The 15638-nt window shown below is 51.3% G+C and overlaps 1 protein-coding gene across 1 annotated transcript in view; it reads right to left on the reverse strand.

The window, feature by feature from the left end:
- Positions 1–303: 303 nt before the first annotated feature.
- CSUI_005557 (uncharacterized protein) overlaps positions 304–15638 on the reverse strand; it is a 19812-nt gene continuing 4477 nt past the window's right edge. The window contains exons 4-13 of the mRNA XM_068065729.1: positions 15055–15613; positions 13378–14660; positions 12315–13020; positions 10896–11289; positions 8786–9667; positions 8413–8524; positions 7282–7589; positions 6365–6566; positions 3757–5578; positions 304–2952 (exon numbers count right to left, since the gene is read on the reverse strand). Coding sequence (XP_067922290.1) covers positions 1578–2952; positions 3757–5578; positions 6365–6566; positions 7282–7589; positions 8413–8524; positions 8786–9667; positions 10896–11289; positions 12315–13020; positions 13378–14660; positions 15055–15613 — 7643 coding nt within the window. The 3' untranslated portion in view covers positions 304–1577. The remainder of the gene's footprint in view (positions 2953–3756; positions 5579–6364; positions 6567–7281; positions 7590–8412; positions 8525–8785; positions 9668–10895; positions 11290–12314; positions 13021–13377; positions 14661–15054; positions 15614–15638) is intronic.

Below are 15638 nucleotides of genomic sequence, written 5' to 3' on the forward strand. Positions count from 1 at the left end.
CCTGCCGAAACCTGCTTACTTGCGAGACCCGTTTGGGGCCCACGGCTCCTTGGCGGGGCTTGTGCCCCCTGCAAATTTTTACGTACTGCGGTGGGTTGCCAGCAGTTCACGCAGCCATCCTGAATCTGCCGTGACGGGCTGGCGTTCTGGGCTTCAGATCCCACACACAAGATGAAGGGGCTGCGACTGTCAAATGCAGTGTACGCTACTTTGTAGGGCAGTGCGACACGGCTGATTGTATTAAGAACGTTTATTCAATAGCTAAGCCAGCTCCCCCCACGCCGTAAACATACCAGAATCGCATGCCCAAGTGACCAATGTCGTTCCCGAGAGCCGTTATGAACGTTTGCCGTTGCCGAAGCTGAGCCTTCATTTAGATGTTTCAGGTGGGTTGGCGAGATCTCGAAAACTGCTGAGAGATGCACAGCGCCCCTGACCGAGGGCTGTGCTGAGTATGCCTGCTGTTCGGGAAAAGTACGAGTGAGAAAGTTTTCAGAACGACCAGGGGCTTTTTATCAAACACGAGAAACACCTCAGAACCTTTCTGCGGACTTTTCACTGACGTATCACTTCAGCGACCGCCGCCACCTGAGCCAGCCGCTCGGGCTGGGCCTGCACTGGTCATGGACCGGCTTAACATTCACAACTCCGCATCCCGTCTGTGGGATGCGAACCGGAGAATTTCACCGGCGATCGAGTACTGTGTAGAGGCTAACGACAGTGGCGCGCTCCCACCGAGACAATTACACCGGAAAAGCTGCACCGACACCACAAACGGGCCATTACTACATAACCGAGTAAAAGACCTCTGTACAACACTTCCAAGCATCAGACGAAACGCAGTTCGGACTGAACCGAAAACCCACCGTCTCGAAGTGAGTGAACCTACGCCCTGGAGATTCATCCCCAACACTCGAGCGCAACAATCGATCAATCTCTCACCAACAAAACCCGCAGCTGGCCAACGCTTTACACGTATAGTTCCACACGTATAACTCCGCACGCTGCGGACCACGCAGAGGCCAACAGAGCTGCTAGGACTGAAGTCGGGAAAACGATGGTGCTGCTCGTAACGTGCGGGCTGGCCCTGAGCCCGCGGTTATCGGCGGCGCCCCCTACCGTGGTTCACAAACACTCGGAGGCTGCTTACGCTAGCTCCCCCTGTTCCTTTCTACAAGTGATTTCGGCACCCGAACTGATCGACCGCCTACCACGGCGACTACCCCACACACGACGCCCGCGTACGTTCGGCTGTGGCTTTCAGATGACAGCTATAACTGTCTCCACGTCACGCCATGAAGCCCCCGCAGTGCACTGAAACCACAGCTGGCCGGTGGCAAAAAAAGCCATTACTCGTGAGAAGCGAGGCACCGCTAAATCAAAGAACCAGCTTTCCTGGCCCTCATCTTGCCTGACAACTGTTCCGCCTTTGCTTCCCACTGAGGAGCTGACAGAAAAAAATGTCGACACCGGTCTCCCGTGCTGACCATCACACGCGGAATACAATACCCTATCCGGTGCTTTTTCTCGTGTGTCCTGTGGACTTAAGGCCAACAGTGCCCGCTCTACTATTGGACTCAGTGTCCGGAAGCAGGCGAGCCTGGCTGGGGTTCCGTTGCTGTGGAATCTTGTTCTGCCTGAAGCGGGGGTTGCTTCGTTGTGCAGCATTCGGAGGGGTCATGCTCATCTGGCAAGTCCTCATGGGCCACGACAGAGCTTACAAACCCTTCGCGTTCTGGAACGTGTTTCTGATCGAGCGACACACGATTTTCCTCCAGGGAAACGGAAGCAGGGATATCCGTAGGAGCTGTATTCGTGTTCTGAATGATTGTCTCCTGGGTTGCAGCATTAGAGGAACAGAGTCCAGTGGAATGTATTTCGGCTGCTGCAACATTTGCTTCATGAGGCCTCTCTATACACGATGCTTCCTGGGGATTTCCCGTCTTCTCCGTTAGCTCTTCTGGCACTTCGGCATTGCTCCCACTTTCTCCATTGTTCCCCTCCTCCGCAAATTTGTCGGTGCTGACTTCTGCTTGCGTCCTTTCGTTATCTCCATCCTGAGGCAACACCTGTGCGAGTCTCTTCTCTATGTCTTTCCCACCCTGTGTGACATCACCTGAAAGAGCGCATTTGTCTTCTATCTCCATGCCCGCTGGATCCTGTGACTGACTCGCGTCAGTAGGGATCTGAGCTGTTGACGAAGACAGGACTGGCGGTGCCGGCTGGGAGCCCCGAGGTTCTCCAATGACAGGTAGCACAGCCGAATCCTCATTTGAACTGTTGTTGGTTTCGAGCCCCCGGGGGCCGAGGAACTCCAGAGAGGCGCCGGTGGACTCTGGAACATTCGACACCGGAGTACACATCTCGGTTAGTGTGATAGGAGGAACAGCACCAGCAGCAGCAGGAGGTGACTGCAGTGGTAGTCCCCCTTGCTCATCTTTCGGACCTTCTTGTGGTTTGTCATCCGACAGTTGTTCCGCAAAACTAGTTGCTTCGTTTTTTTCCGTCGGAGTCAGGAGGCTGTCGCCTCCGTCTTCCTGCGGCCTCCCCTTGTCATCTTTACTGGGTACTTGAGAGGCGAACCCAGGGAGATCTGATTGTTTCATAGCGGAAGTGGGCCCTCCAATTTCGTCCCCGCCGCGGGACTTCTGAATTTGAGTTTGTTTTTCCTGCTGCCTTCCTTCTTTACTTGGCCCCACCGATGCTGAGGAGTGGTCCACTGTCCTTTCAGAACTTTCTGCTTGATCGTGTTGCTCCGTAGTGTCTCTTGAGGCTTCGTCACGAACCCCTCTTTTCAAGGGTGGCGATGCTCCATCACGAGCAGTACACTGGATGTCGGGGGACCGAGGCGAGAACTGCCCTTGATCTTCCTGTGGTCGGCACGGGAAATATCCTTGTACGAAACTTGACCGGTATCGAGGAGTGAAAAAGAGCACCGAGAGAGGAAGGAATCTGTAAGGAAACAAGCATACAGATCGATCTTCTCTAATCCAAAACAAGACCGAGACACTGCAAGTCAAGTCGATATATTCATAACACTGTAGTAGAAACGGAAAGCAGAAGCAAGCGCAGCAGTTCAATCTACCTACATCTTTACCGAAGTGCCGCCGCAGATATGGCTTCACCTCTAGCCGTCTCCACTCAATGTTCTACGGCATGTTGGACGTCCTCATGCAGGAAACAGACGTCTCATCCATTAAACCAGCCATACTCACGAACGAGCAAATGTCAATGGAGAAGAATCCGGGCGATTACAGGGACACACAGATACGACAAAAGATCCAGGATTGAAAGCAGATTCCAAATGACAGCAGGGTGCAGACTAGGGAGAAACTCGGCGCGTACATGGAACTGTCGATAAAACAGTGGTGAGGACAAGCCATGTCTAGACAAATTCCAGCAAGAGACGGGGGGGCGCATCGACACCACAGGGAATTCCCGGGAGGTACCAAACACCCTGAGGCAGGCACGTGCCACTCAAGAAATTGCAGAAATCAAAGCTACAGTGCGACTAAGACGCGAAAGGGCTACGAGAGAGACAGTGAAGGAGCCCACCCTGTCTGTACAGAAGCTCGCATCTATCAAAGTCACCTCGAGTACCTAGCGGCACCAGTTTATGTTGTTTTGCCTTTCCGTGACTAAGGAACTTGCGTCGTTCTGAATGTCAACCTGACAACACATGAGCACGGGCGTATTTACACGGAGAGAGTGAGAGGAAGCAGAGCCAGGCTAGCTGATCTATCTTTCTTTTCCGACCTGAACTTTCCCTCTCGCTCTAATGCTTGTAGTCCTTCAGGTGTCACGCGCAGCCTGTGAGCATCCTCAAGGGTGGGGCGAGCTTCAAGCCTAAGAAGGAGCTTTTTCTTCCTCGTGAGCCCCGTCTCGGCTGGTAGTTCCTCCCCTCCGTTGGGACTGCCTTGTTGCCCCTTCGTACAAACGGAAGAGTTCTTTGATGGATCCTGATGAATCTTCCCCAAGAGACCAGCTTTCTCTCTTTGCTCATCCTCTTCCTCTTTCACCCCAACAGATAACCTCATTTCGGAAGGTTCTTTCTTCTCGTCCGGTGTCGTCGACTCCAGCTTGACGGCCTCAAAGGTCACCTTCTCCTCCTTCTTCACCGGACCGTCCTCACTGTGTGAGTCAGTGGCTCGAGGTGTACGTACGTCAAGAGGATGAAACGCAGTCTGTCGTGCTGCTGCCTGTTCACTAGTTGTTCCCCGGCAATACCTCTTGTTTGACCCGAGGTTCACGTTTTCTTGTTCTTCTTCAAGTTCACGCATGGCTTCGAGTCCGAGACGGCGCCAGCGATTTTCCCTCCGTTGTATATAGGCAGTAAGCTCATTGTTATCTTCTTCTTCTTCCATTTCCCCTTCCTCTTCATCATCTCCCTGCGCGTCTTGTACCTCTTCCTCAACAGTTTTCGATTGCAAATCTTCCTCTGGGTGATGCTGATCTCTCACTATCTGGTCGGGAGCACAAACTCTAAGAAACGGATGGAAGAACGGCAACTGAAAGAAAGCTTCAGGAGAGAAGAAAAGACTCTCAACAAGATGCTCTGCGCCACATGTTGGAGCAGGACGGAAGTCGGTATCAGCATCTTCCTCCGGCTTACAGGGTGCAGTGGGTTCCCCTTTTGGGCTTCTTTCTTTGATAGCAGGAGCATAAGGAAGAGGAAAGGGTAATGCGGGACGTATACGCAAGGGGGGAACTCCTGCTAGCCAGCCTCGAGCTACCTGTGCCGTTCCTAAGGGGACAGGGCGTCGACGCTTCAGCTTCTTTTCTTCAGAGAGAAAAGCATCTTCCTCCTTGACACAACAACAGCACGAGCAACTCGAAGTCGGTGGGGGGGGTGTCCTTGTTGGACGTGATGGTGACGAGGGACAAGAGGAAGAACAAGGAGAGACTAATAACGATGCAAGTCTTTCTGACGGTGTGGTGCCGGGACCCTCACATTTGGGTGTACTAACAGCAAGTTCATTCTTCGACCTGTCGTCATCGTCATTCATGTGTGCATCCATTCCATCGCACACAGGACAGCAACAGCAGACAACTGAACGTGATCCCCTTGATGAAGCATTCCCGGGGCTTCCTTCTGACAATCCTCCGAGGCCACAACAACACTTTGTACCAGCAGCGCACCGGTGAAGAAAATGACGGAGAACCGTGTTGACCAGCGACGCAAGGAAAGGGAGATCACGCTGTTTCAAGTAAACGGACACCTCAAACGGGAGAACTCCAAAGAGATAAGGAGCAGCAGGGTGTGACAGTCGATGCGGTACAGGCAACGCAACCGGATATAGAGAATCACCCGACTTCTGACCGTCCGACTGGAGAGGAGATCCCTTCCTTGTCTTTGGGGACAAGTCAGGAGCGGGACGAGCGAGTCCTGACTTTGATTCTAAAGCAGAAGAACCCACTCTACCACGTGCTGGCGAAGATGACTTTGCAGAAGGCGAAGAGGAAGAAACAGAAGAAGCGAGGAAATCAGAAGATGCAACCCCATGGTGGGGGAGAGCACAGGTCGATAGAAGCTCGAGAGCCTTGGTGGCATCCATGCAGGAAGGTAGAAAGAGATAACCTATCCCAGATAGACAAGACAGAAAAGGCCTCGTCAAAGCACACGTATGAAGCCACGTGGCAACAGATGCGCTAACAGTCGCTATTTTCTTGATCGGGGAATCCAACACACGAAATGATTACAAGTGTATGTTGCTTGTATACGTTCATGCATTCAGCAAAGCACAGGCGCTAGGCATAGCAGCAGAAGAGATAACGGTCGGCTCCAAAACTTGCCGAAAAACAGAGAAGATGAGCCAGAACCATCAAAAGCCTGGGTCTCCCACCTCACGTGTCGCAGCCTCACAGCCATCGAAGCGTATCGGGTACATCAGCGGAGAGGATACGTATACAGAGTACCACTGATTCCTTAGACACACAACAGCAAGTTTCCTAGTTACGCGAAATCAGCCACTGCAACACACTATACCAGAACCATGCTCGTCTGCTGTGTATCTCCACCTGTTGACCCCACTACGAGACCATCTGTCCCGCACTCGAGTGACCGCCGCCTTGTTACTGCTCCTTATCGATGTTTCCCGGCGAGTTCCTTGAGCGTGGAAAAAAACTAAACGAATGAACAGCAACAAAAATGCATCGCCATTTATCTAATGCGAGCTTACTCTATACCGCCACTACTGCTGAAGAGAGTCGGAGGTGCTGTTCTTTCGAAGAATTCTCTAAGAGAAGTCAAAGGAAGGCCCCCAGAGTCAGAGCTGTGACTGCAAACTCGGGCGTCACGACAATTGCGTCCCTTCCCTACGCCTTCAGTAAACTACCACCGGCTGATCTGAGAGGATCTGCTTACCATCTCCGCGAATCATATGCGTCTCTGGGAAATCATAGAGCTGCCACCCCCACAGCTCTTGCTCCAGCACATCGATTGCCTTGGTCTCTATCCCTCCAGACGACGTCGAAGGCAAGGCAGACGAACAACCATCGGCGGTGCCACCGGAGGAAGAAGAAGGCCGGCAAGACTTTTCGGAAGCCCTCGACAGCAAGTAAGAACCCTGAGCATGCACAGGAGCTAGACGACGAGAAAACACTACGTCCCAACTAAGGCGGATCGCTGAAGACATAGGGATTGCGGTGAAAAAACCAGCTCACTCCCTCTGGGATTGCGTGTGTACTCTAGAGCCGGCAAACAAGAATAAGAAGCAAAGGAGAGAAAGAAGCCAACCATGCATCCAGTGAAGACAAGAAGGTCTCACATCGGGATGGGGATGAGAGAAGAGACAAGAAGAAGTTCCAGTATAGAAGAAAGAGGAAGTAAAGAGAACAAGATAAAAAAGAGACATCTCCCGCCCTTAAGGTATGCGGGTGAACAACGCGGGACATTCTCGGGGTCGATTCGAAACATGATCGCTCAGGATTCGAATGCAGCAGAGACGGTGACGCAATCCGTCACCCTTTGGGATACACCGGAAAGCTTTCTGTTTGCTCGCCCACCTCCCCTCCCCCTATCTTTGTCCTCGTCACATATACAAGGCAACACCAGCATATACACACAACCAAGTGCCTCCTTTCAGCGTGACAGTTCCTTCGTGGGTAAGCAGACTTCTTCTGTCTCAGTCATTCCGCGCTCTTGATCAATGAAGACACTTCTATCTCGGCTCTTTCGCTCTCCCTCTTCTTCACTACATGGCACTGGCATTCATCTTCTTATGCCTGAGTACTCTTAGTTAGATCTACCGCTCTCTTCATTGTTTGCCTTCCTGTGCTTACCCAGAGACGAACGAGGAACTTCTCCAGTCCTTGGACTGTGAACTGAGTCGGAGCATTCGGCAAGCCCTGTACCAGCAATACATGCGAGAGGATAGTTTTCTCGATGCCTTCACCCCAGACTCGGTGTCGTCGCGGGCAGCTCTCAGCTCGGTCGATCCCCTCGATCGCCCTATTGCTGTCATCGGGTGAGGCCGAGGCATGGAGCAACACGCTTGGCGTCGAAGGAGACACAGGAGGTGGAAGAACCCACTGATTGACGAAGCGAACGCCTTCGAAGGCAAGATACTCCACTGGGTATGTCTGCTCCTCTAGAGAACAAAAGGTCACACATCAACAACGACAGATGCAGAACAATGGCAACCAAGACGTTTAGGCACGCAGAATCTATCGGTGCAATACACATACATGTATCTATCTATCTTTCTCTATGCGTAGGAAGTCGCAAGTAGACAGAGTTAGGTATATGTCACTACACTTCACGAATTCACTCAACCGAAGCTTTTCTGACTTCCATGAGGTGAGTCGCATAATGTCACATAATAGACCGCGCGACACATCACACACGTAGAGGTGCCTTCGCCTTATCCGAAAGAATCAGCCGAAGCGAGAGGGGAGAGACCACCTTGGCTCACAGCATTCCCACGCTAACGAAATCCTTCTTTTCATCTTACCGTGACAGGAAGGTATCCTATGGAGAAGTCCGTAAACGGAATCTCCAGCACATCGACCAGAGAGGTCAACCTCCAAAGAAAAGAGACTCCTGGTACCCCCCTAGTGACACGCTGTTGCTTGTGCAACGATAGAACAGAGAATAAGCTGTCTTCGCTACATGTATGATCGTCGGTGAGACTGGCGGCACATGTACATCCGTATTCCGTTGATTGAATGTGACTGAGAGTTCATGCTCTCTGTCTTTAGAGGTGGGACATGTGGATTGTCGTTTGAAGTCATTCCAGATGACTCATACCATAGAATCTTTTCTACGTGTTTTGGGCGTCGCGACGTTGTAACTATGCAGGTAGTAACACAGATATACAGATCGTCTTCCTCATCTATATTTTACGTCCATGTTCTTATCCTGTCTTCTACCATAGATGCCTCTTCTAAAAGTCAGAACCCCTCGCGTCATACCGACAACTTGACGAAGGAGAGCCTCCAAGCCATCAGCGATAACCTGCGTCGGGCTATTGTGGGTGGCTGATGAAGCACTGAAGTACTTCACATGCCATGGGTACCAGTCATCCTGAGAAAACACACCGAACACACTGACTGCTGTTACTTGCGAGGAGAAACGGATCATCTCTCCCTGCCGCACTGGGCTCGACAGACAGACGACAGTGCTTCTTCTTGTTCTTCTTCGCTAGAATGTGGCCCGCTGAAAAGTTGAAACGGAGAGATAAATATCGCAAACATGTTTGATTCTCAAGAAGAAAGGCAAGATACTTTCCATAGTGTCTAGGCACTCGAGGAAAAGTATCACAGGAAGAGGACAGTAAGACCTCACCATGATCTTCGGAAGAGGCTCGATGTTATAGAAAGCGCCGTCGTCATCCCGCATGGAAAACGTCAGAGGGCGTTTGTCTCTGCTGATACTTTCGAAAAGACGGGATAAGTATACGTCATCCTCTTTCGGTCTCTTGGTTCCTCGCAAACCATTCTCTTCCTTTTCTTTCACACTCTCCGTAGAGATACTGCTGTCTTCGTGTCTGCCCTTGTGCGTCACGTCGTCGTCTTCTTTCTTGCCACTTAGTCTCTTTATCTCCTGTCTCTCCTTCTCGGCATTCTCGTCCGCCTGTTGACCCCTATGCTCTACTTGCTCGGTCCTCATCTCCTCCTTTGGTGTCTGGGCACCACCGGAGGTATCTGAGGTGATGCCCCTTTCGCCAGCAGGTATGGAGAGTGTTGAATCTACACTAGGTGTCTTCTCCGTGAGGGGCTTTCCGCCATTAGCGTTCTTAGTCTCTTCACTCTTAACAGGTGCTGTGCTGTGCTTATTTGCATCGCTAAGACTCTCAGAGTCTCTTTGATTTGTCACAGGCGTTTTCCCTTCGGGAGATCTCTTAGAAGGCTCCTCTTGTCCTGTAGAAAGACTACTACCACTCCCGGAGAGTTGACCTTCCTTCACTACAGCTTCCTTGTTGTCGCTTGACGGAGAGTTACGTTTTTTTTCCTTTGGATCTGCAACAACTAAGTCAGGCTTCCCCTCTAACTCCTTCTTACAAGTTCCATCCGTCCCACTGTCTTGATGCCGCTGGCGTTTCTTGTCGGGACGTGGTGTTTCTGCTTTGATAGGATCAGTGACGTAGAAGGGTGTATCGCGTAATAGGCCCGCATCCTTAAGCAAAAGACCGCGAACAGCAGCATGGGGCAAGTTGAAGTAGAGACGCTGTTCAAAGAACGAAGTCACACACGCATACAACTGATCTAATCAGGAAAGCCGTCTGGAGCCATGCATCAAAACAGCAGCCCACAAAAAAGAGGTCCTTGTACCGTTGAGAAAGAAATTCTCTTAAAACTTAGTTGTGCAAAGAACACCGGTCAGACGCCTCAGGTGTGTCCATACAGACAAGTAAGAATAGACTTCCAACTTGCTAGTTTAGACAGACAAAGACGATCTATTCCTTTTACCGTTCACCGACAATTGCAGTTGAGTTTTGATCTTCCCCCATGTTACTAAGAGTAGGGAGTTATCACACGATGCCTAACCTTGTTATGAGTTTGTGGTCATATCTCAGAGAGAGGAAGTGTGCGGTTCGGAAAAATGAATGCGAAGGATGATGTCGGCAGTGAAGAATCTCGAATCAAGCCGAGAAACGCTTAGACACAACCACTTCGATCTATTCGCCATCTACACGTAAGAAACACTTCACTACAGGGCTGACGATAAAAGAGAGAACAACTCACAGATCACCAAATACACCAGGAAACGAATCAAGCGAATAGCCTGAAGATGAACTGAAGAGAGCACTGCAATTTCCTGAGCTCTACTGGACGTGATATACCGGGGATGTCTCCTCATCCATGTCTCATGGCTTGAAGAAAATTATCCGATGGCAATAAGAAACTGAAGTCTCCACCGAAGTCCGTTGTTACCTTCTTGTAACCCACGTACACCCATGTAAGTAAGGCCTATACATATACCTACCTACCTCTCTCTCTCTCAATATATATATATATATGTATATGTATTTGCATGCTCGGGCTACGTGGTGCCATTATCGTCGTTCTTCGCTGTACTGTCGTCAGATGTGCTGCACTAGCACCCTGAGCCAAGCTTTGATTCTACTCTAGGCTTCTTACAACATATAGACCTTTTTCTATGCTTCTTGGAGATCAGAGTGATGAGTCGGTCAGCGTGACTTCATTCGGGTGGACATTCGAACACTACTCTATGCCCAGGTATCAACACCAAAGCGCTGGTACGAACACAATCTGTAACCATGTATACACTTGAAGAGAGAGGTGAGTTTCTCTGCTTTCCAGTGTCTATGAAAATCTCTGATGAGATGGCTTCATAGTGACACATATCTCTCTCAGAAACAAGAAGGGCTGCTTGCAGGCGGATCTATCCGCTGCCTAGAGATAGTTTCCCTATAACAAAGATGTCCACGTACTTTGGCTGTCGTGTAGACCTTTGTATGTAGCAGAGACATGGTAGCAGCGGAGAAAGAATTCTTCCTCTCCAGTTCAGCAATGCTCCGATTACTCTCGAGAGGTCGCCACGGATATCGCTTTCCTTTTTGCAACAACTTATAGTCGACTGGAACAACAGCGTCCCCGTCAGAAGACAACCACCCCGACTCCTCTGATTGATTCTTTCCTTCTTCGTAGGCCTTCTTCTCTTGACTGTCCCCTCGTTCTCTGGATGAGATATACGTCTGTTGCGCTCCGGCAGAAGAGACAACGGGAGGTCTCGAAAGAATAGGAGGCGTCAAAATACTCTTGAAGAGTTGAATCCATAAAGAAGAGAAAAATGTTCGTGACCATGTGTTCGGAGCTGTCGTTTCCCTAACAAGTAGACATCACAGCCAATCAGGGATGTCTACCCACAGCGTCCATCCGTTCACACGAGCTAGCCAATACAAATCAACACATGACGAAACAAAGACTGGACCACCCGGTGTAAGAGAAGAGAACCCATGTGAAACAAAGAAAATAAAGAGATGTTGCAAGAAAAACAGACACAAAAGAGAAAGAATGACATACTAAGAGACAAGGTTATCAGAAACAGTCTTGATGCTCTATCCGTCACATTGGCGCAACGACACTGAACAAGACTCCGCAGGTGAACACTGAAGAAGAAGGAGTCTCTAAAAGCAGTGTTTGTCTAGCCAACCTGAAGAAAGCCGTTGTTTTCTTTTGCCAACCCTTCTTCAAGACGACAAGACACGAAATCGCTACAGGACGCAAGCCTACTACTGAGGACGGGTTCTGTCTAGAGCGGAGACGAAAACGTCGCGATAGCTGGGTCGGCTGAAGGTGGAACTTGCTATTTCGTGGGGTTCGGGAAACACCGCATCGCCTAGATCACATGGATATTTTAAGGACCGGGCGTGAAAAAGAAATCAGTGCAACAGGCTGAAATTCGGAAAGGAGAAAGACGAAGATGGGATCGGTATATACGTACAGCTCTACTCGGTTCCATCTTCTCCGTGTCCAGTCCGCAGATCTATCTCTCTCTGTATATATAAATATATACTTATATCCGTACTGGACACCTTTGATACGAATACACGAACTGGGTGTCTAAGTATAACAGGACGCAAGAAAAGGTGTAAGGATGGGAGACACAACAGCATCAAAGTGTACTTAGACCAACGTCACCTTCCTCGGACACCGAGGGGGACTGGTCAAGTTCGGTCATACACAGGTGTATGTACGGAGAGATATCCTCAGCCAGAAAGATAAAAAGAAGAGGGAGAAAACAAATGTAGAGGTCTACAACATAGCAGCCAATCACTGTTGGGATATATGTCCTAGAAGTTCAAGCGAAAGGGAGTAGCAGCAGCCAATCGCCTCATTCATTGCCTTACTGGAGCCGGGAATTGAACTGAAACTGAAGTGTTGGTGCCAATAGCAGGTGTATCATCACCGCACGATCGCACAATGGCTCTCTCTTCCTGTCACTCGACTCCTCAAACCTTGGTGGTCCTCCTGCACCACCTCCTCCATCTCCGCCGGAGGTCAGTCTTGCCAGTCTCTCCATCGATGCGGCGTCGTAATTTCCGCGATTCCCCGGTGGACCTCGGCTTGCCCCCCCGTCTCTCTTTTCTGATGTCTGGGAAGATCCGCTCTTCTCACTATTTCGTCCAGGGATCGATGTACAAATTTCCTTTCTCTCAAAGTCACTTGACTGGGTTACACCACTCGTACTAAACTGTCCCGCAGGATCTTTAGACAACCCTACCTGACACTTATCGGACGACAGTCGACCGCTACCACCACTTGCACGGCATGATGGGGGGGTAAGAGACGACTGCGGACAAGAAGCAGCTACAGAAGAACCAGGAATACTTGTGGTGACTTTCTCTCGTCTCTTAAGATATTGTTCGCATGCGTCGCAGCAGTGTCCTCTCAACGACAAGGGGGGATCGGGCACTACGCGGCCGCCTTCACGACCGTCTCCCCCTGCTGCCCGCCACACGAAAAGGGGCGCTCGAAGAACTTTTTCCAAGGAGGCAAGCGACTGGACGAGGACGATACCATAGCCGGTACAACGACCTGTCGAGGGACACACGGCTGCACAAAACAGCAAGAAAAGACGGACAAGACGAGCTGGGGGGTGCAGGTGATGTAGAGTCAGACTGGAGACGAAAGAAAAACTAGATGAGTCAGCATACAGCTCGCTACTCTTTCTGTTATCTGAAAGCGCGAAAGAACAACCGTCTGCCTGGCGACCAGCAGCCCGAAAACCCAACAGTGTCATCACTGCAGAGTCTCCGCCGAATGTAGAAATCACCACTCCAGACCCGAACTCCGGAAGACTCTCGAACAAAGAAAGAGACCGCAGCAGATGAAACACTAAGAATGGGTGCGACAGAAGGCGGTTATTACAGCGAGTATATATTTTGTGGGTGTGAGCACATTACTCCTTACCTAGGAGAAGCATAAGGGGCGTAGCGTCATGCATTTTGTAATGCGCTGTGATCATTCGGTGAAGCGCATACACCCGAAGATTAGGTAGCGACGTCAACACCAGGGCTGCCTTTGGATGTGGCCACGTTTTCTCCGCGTCTCCTCCATCCTTTGCCGCGCTTGATGTTGCGTCTCCGTTCAACTTTGTCGCTTCTGTCTCTACAGGAGACGCCTCATGCCTGAAGTCCTTATTTGTCTTCCCCTCGCATTTGAGTTCTGCAGTTGCCACTTCGTTTCTTTTTTTCATCTCTTCTTCTTGGGTGCCGCTTTTTCCGCCTTGTTCAGCTCCGCTTGTTCCTTGGGTGACTGCTTCAGCACTCTTATCATTCTCTCCCGCAGTCAGGCCTTCCGTCCCACTTGAGATTACCTCCTGTCTTGGCTCGCTTTTAGGCCCGTCCGAATCGCTCTCCCTCGTGCTGTGGTCTTGAGCCATGTGTCCAGGATCCCTCTCAACTTCTTTTTGACTATTATCGGTGCCTCCCGGCAATGCTGTTAGTGATCCGGTCCCCTCACCTCCACATTTCATGTCTTCTTTAACGACGGCATCCTCTTGTCCAGCTGTACTATCTGTTTGAGGCGGAGGGGTTTCACCTGTGAGGCCGGTTCCTGCTGCTGTAGTGTTGCTGTCTTCGCTAACGGGCCCTTCTGTCTTCGGTGCGACTCCGTCAGTCGCTGACCGTTCTCCAGTCAGTATTCCTTGTGTAGCTGCCTCTTCGCTAGGCCTGACGGAGTCTCGACTCTCATTCGGCCCCGGGTGTAGGCATCCGGCTAAGACTGCAGTTGACTTCTGCTCCAACACCGGCACGGCACCTCCGTCCCTGGCGCCTTCCACGTCGGACAGTGGGAAGGAAGCAGCCTGTTGCACTGAAGACGATGACAAATCTGAAAAAGCTTCTGTAGAAGTAGTCTTGTTTTCAGGCGCCGCAGTGTCCCTGTTCTGGTTGCGGTCGGTGGCAGAAGAGATTGGAGAAGCGGCAGCTGATTCGCTGACGGCTGTACACGTTGTCGCCGCTGATGAACTCGCACCAGGCCCTGACTGAGCTGCCTCAGACCTCGGCGTCTCTTGACCAGCGGCACCGGCATTTGGCGCAGAGTTCAGAGGGCATGTGAATCGGTTGTACCACTGAATCAACGTCTCGATAGCAGCAGGACGTAAAGCAGGATACTTGTTGCTGAAGTGCACTGGCACTGCTGGCTGGACTCCATGGTGAGGCCCGCTTTCACGCGTTGAGCCTGGGCCGCGTCTATAAAGAAACACAGGAAAGAGGAGAACACACCTGTAAGGCAAAACTTACACAGGCGAGACAGCTGCAAAAAACGACACCACCACGCCACCAGTGAAGCGGAAAACTCTTGGGCATGAGTCTGAAGCGCGGGATGTCGCATGCTGCTGTGTCGATCACCTCCCGGGAAAACATCACTGGAACTTCAACAGTCTAAACGCGAATGAGGTAGTGCTCTCGGAATGGGACCGTTGTCGGGACTTTACTGAGCTGACTAGATGCATACCTAGCAAGTGCACGTTGAAGAACTGCGGAGAAACACGCAGGCTTGCACGGGATCGTGGAAAACGCGGATTGACAACACGGGAGGGTGAACGGACAAGTACGAGACGGAACAGCGTGAGATACCACCCACCTCGCCCCTCCTTCCGGCTGGCCCTGAGCTCCGTCCACTCTTTCGTCGCGCTCTTCATCGCTCCAGCCTCCGCGGCTTGCTCCTGTCCGACCTTCTCCTGGTCCTCTTCCTCTACCCCTCCCTGGGCCGCTGTGTTTGCCCCTTCCTCCCTTATCTCGATGGTTATTCTCCCCGAGATGAGATGGATACACTCGATCAAACTCATCATACGAGTGCCGAGGCACCCGCTCGTCTTCTCCGCCTCCTCTCTCTCGACCCGGCCGGCTTCCTTCTGCCCCACTTCTCCAGACCGCCCCGTCGTCTCTCCTTCTTTCGCTATCAGCCGTCGAAGGGCCACGACCGACCGATGATGTCCCCCAACTGCCTGAACCTCGACGATCGTGTGCATCTCTAAAAGAAGTAGAATTTGAAGCTCTTTCTTCCCAACGTTTCAGCCAGTTGTCGCTACCTCTTCCACTGCTGGCGTTAGAATATGGTCGCGAGCTTGCAGTCCTGTCTCCTCGGCCACCGGAATCTCTGCCAGCGGCTCCACGGCGGCCCCGCCCGCCCCGTCCCCACCCTGCTTCACGCTCCGGAGCGTGAAG

The sequence above is a fragment of the Cystoisospora suis genome (genome assembly GCF_002600585.1).
Source record: "Cystoisospora suis strain Wien I chromosome Unknown contig_2677, whole genome shotgun sequence".
Lineage (NCBI taxonomy): Eukaryota > Apicomplexa > Conoidasida > Eucoccidiorida > Sarcocystidae > Cystoisospora > Cystoisospora suis.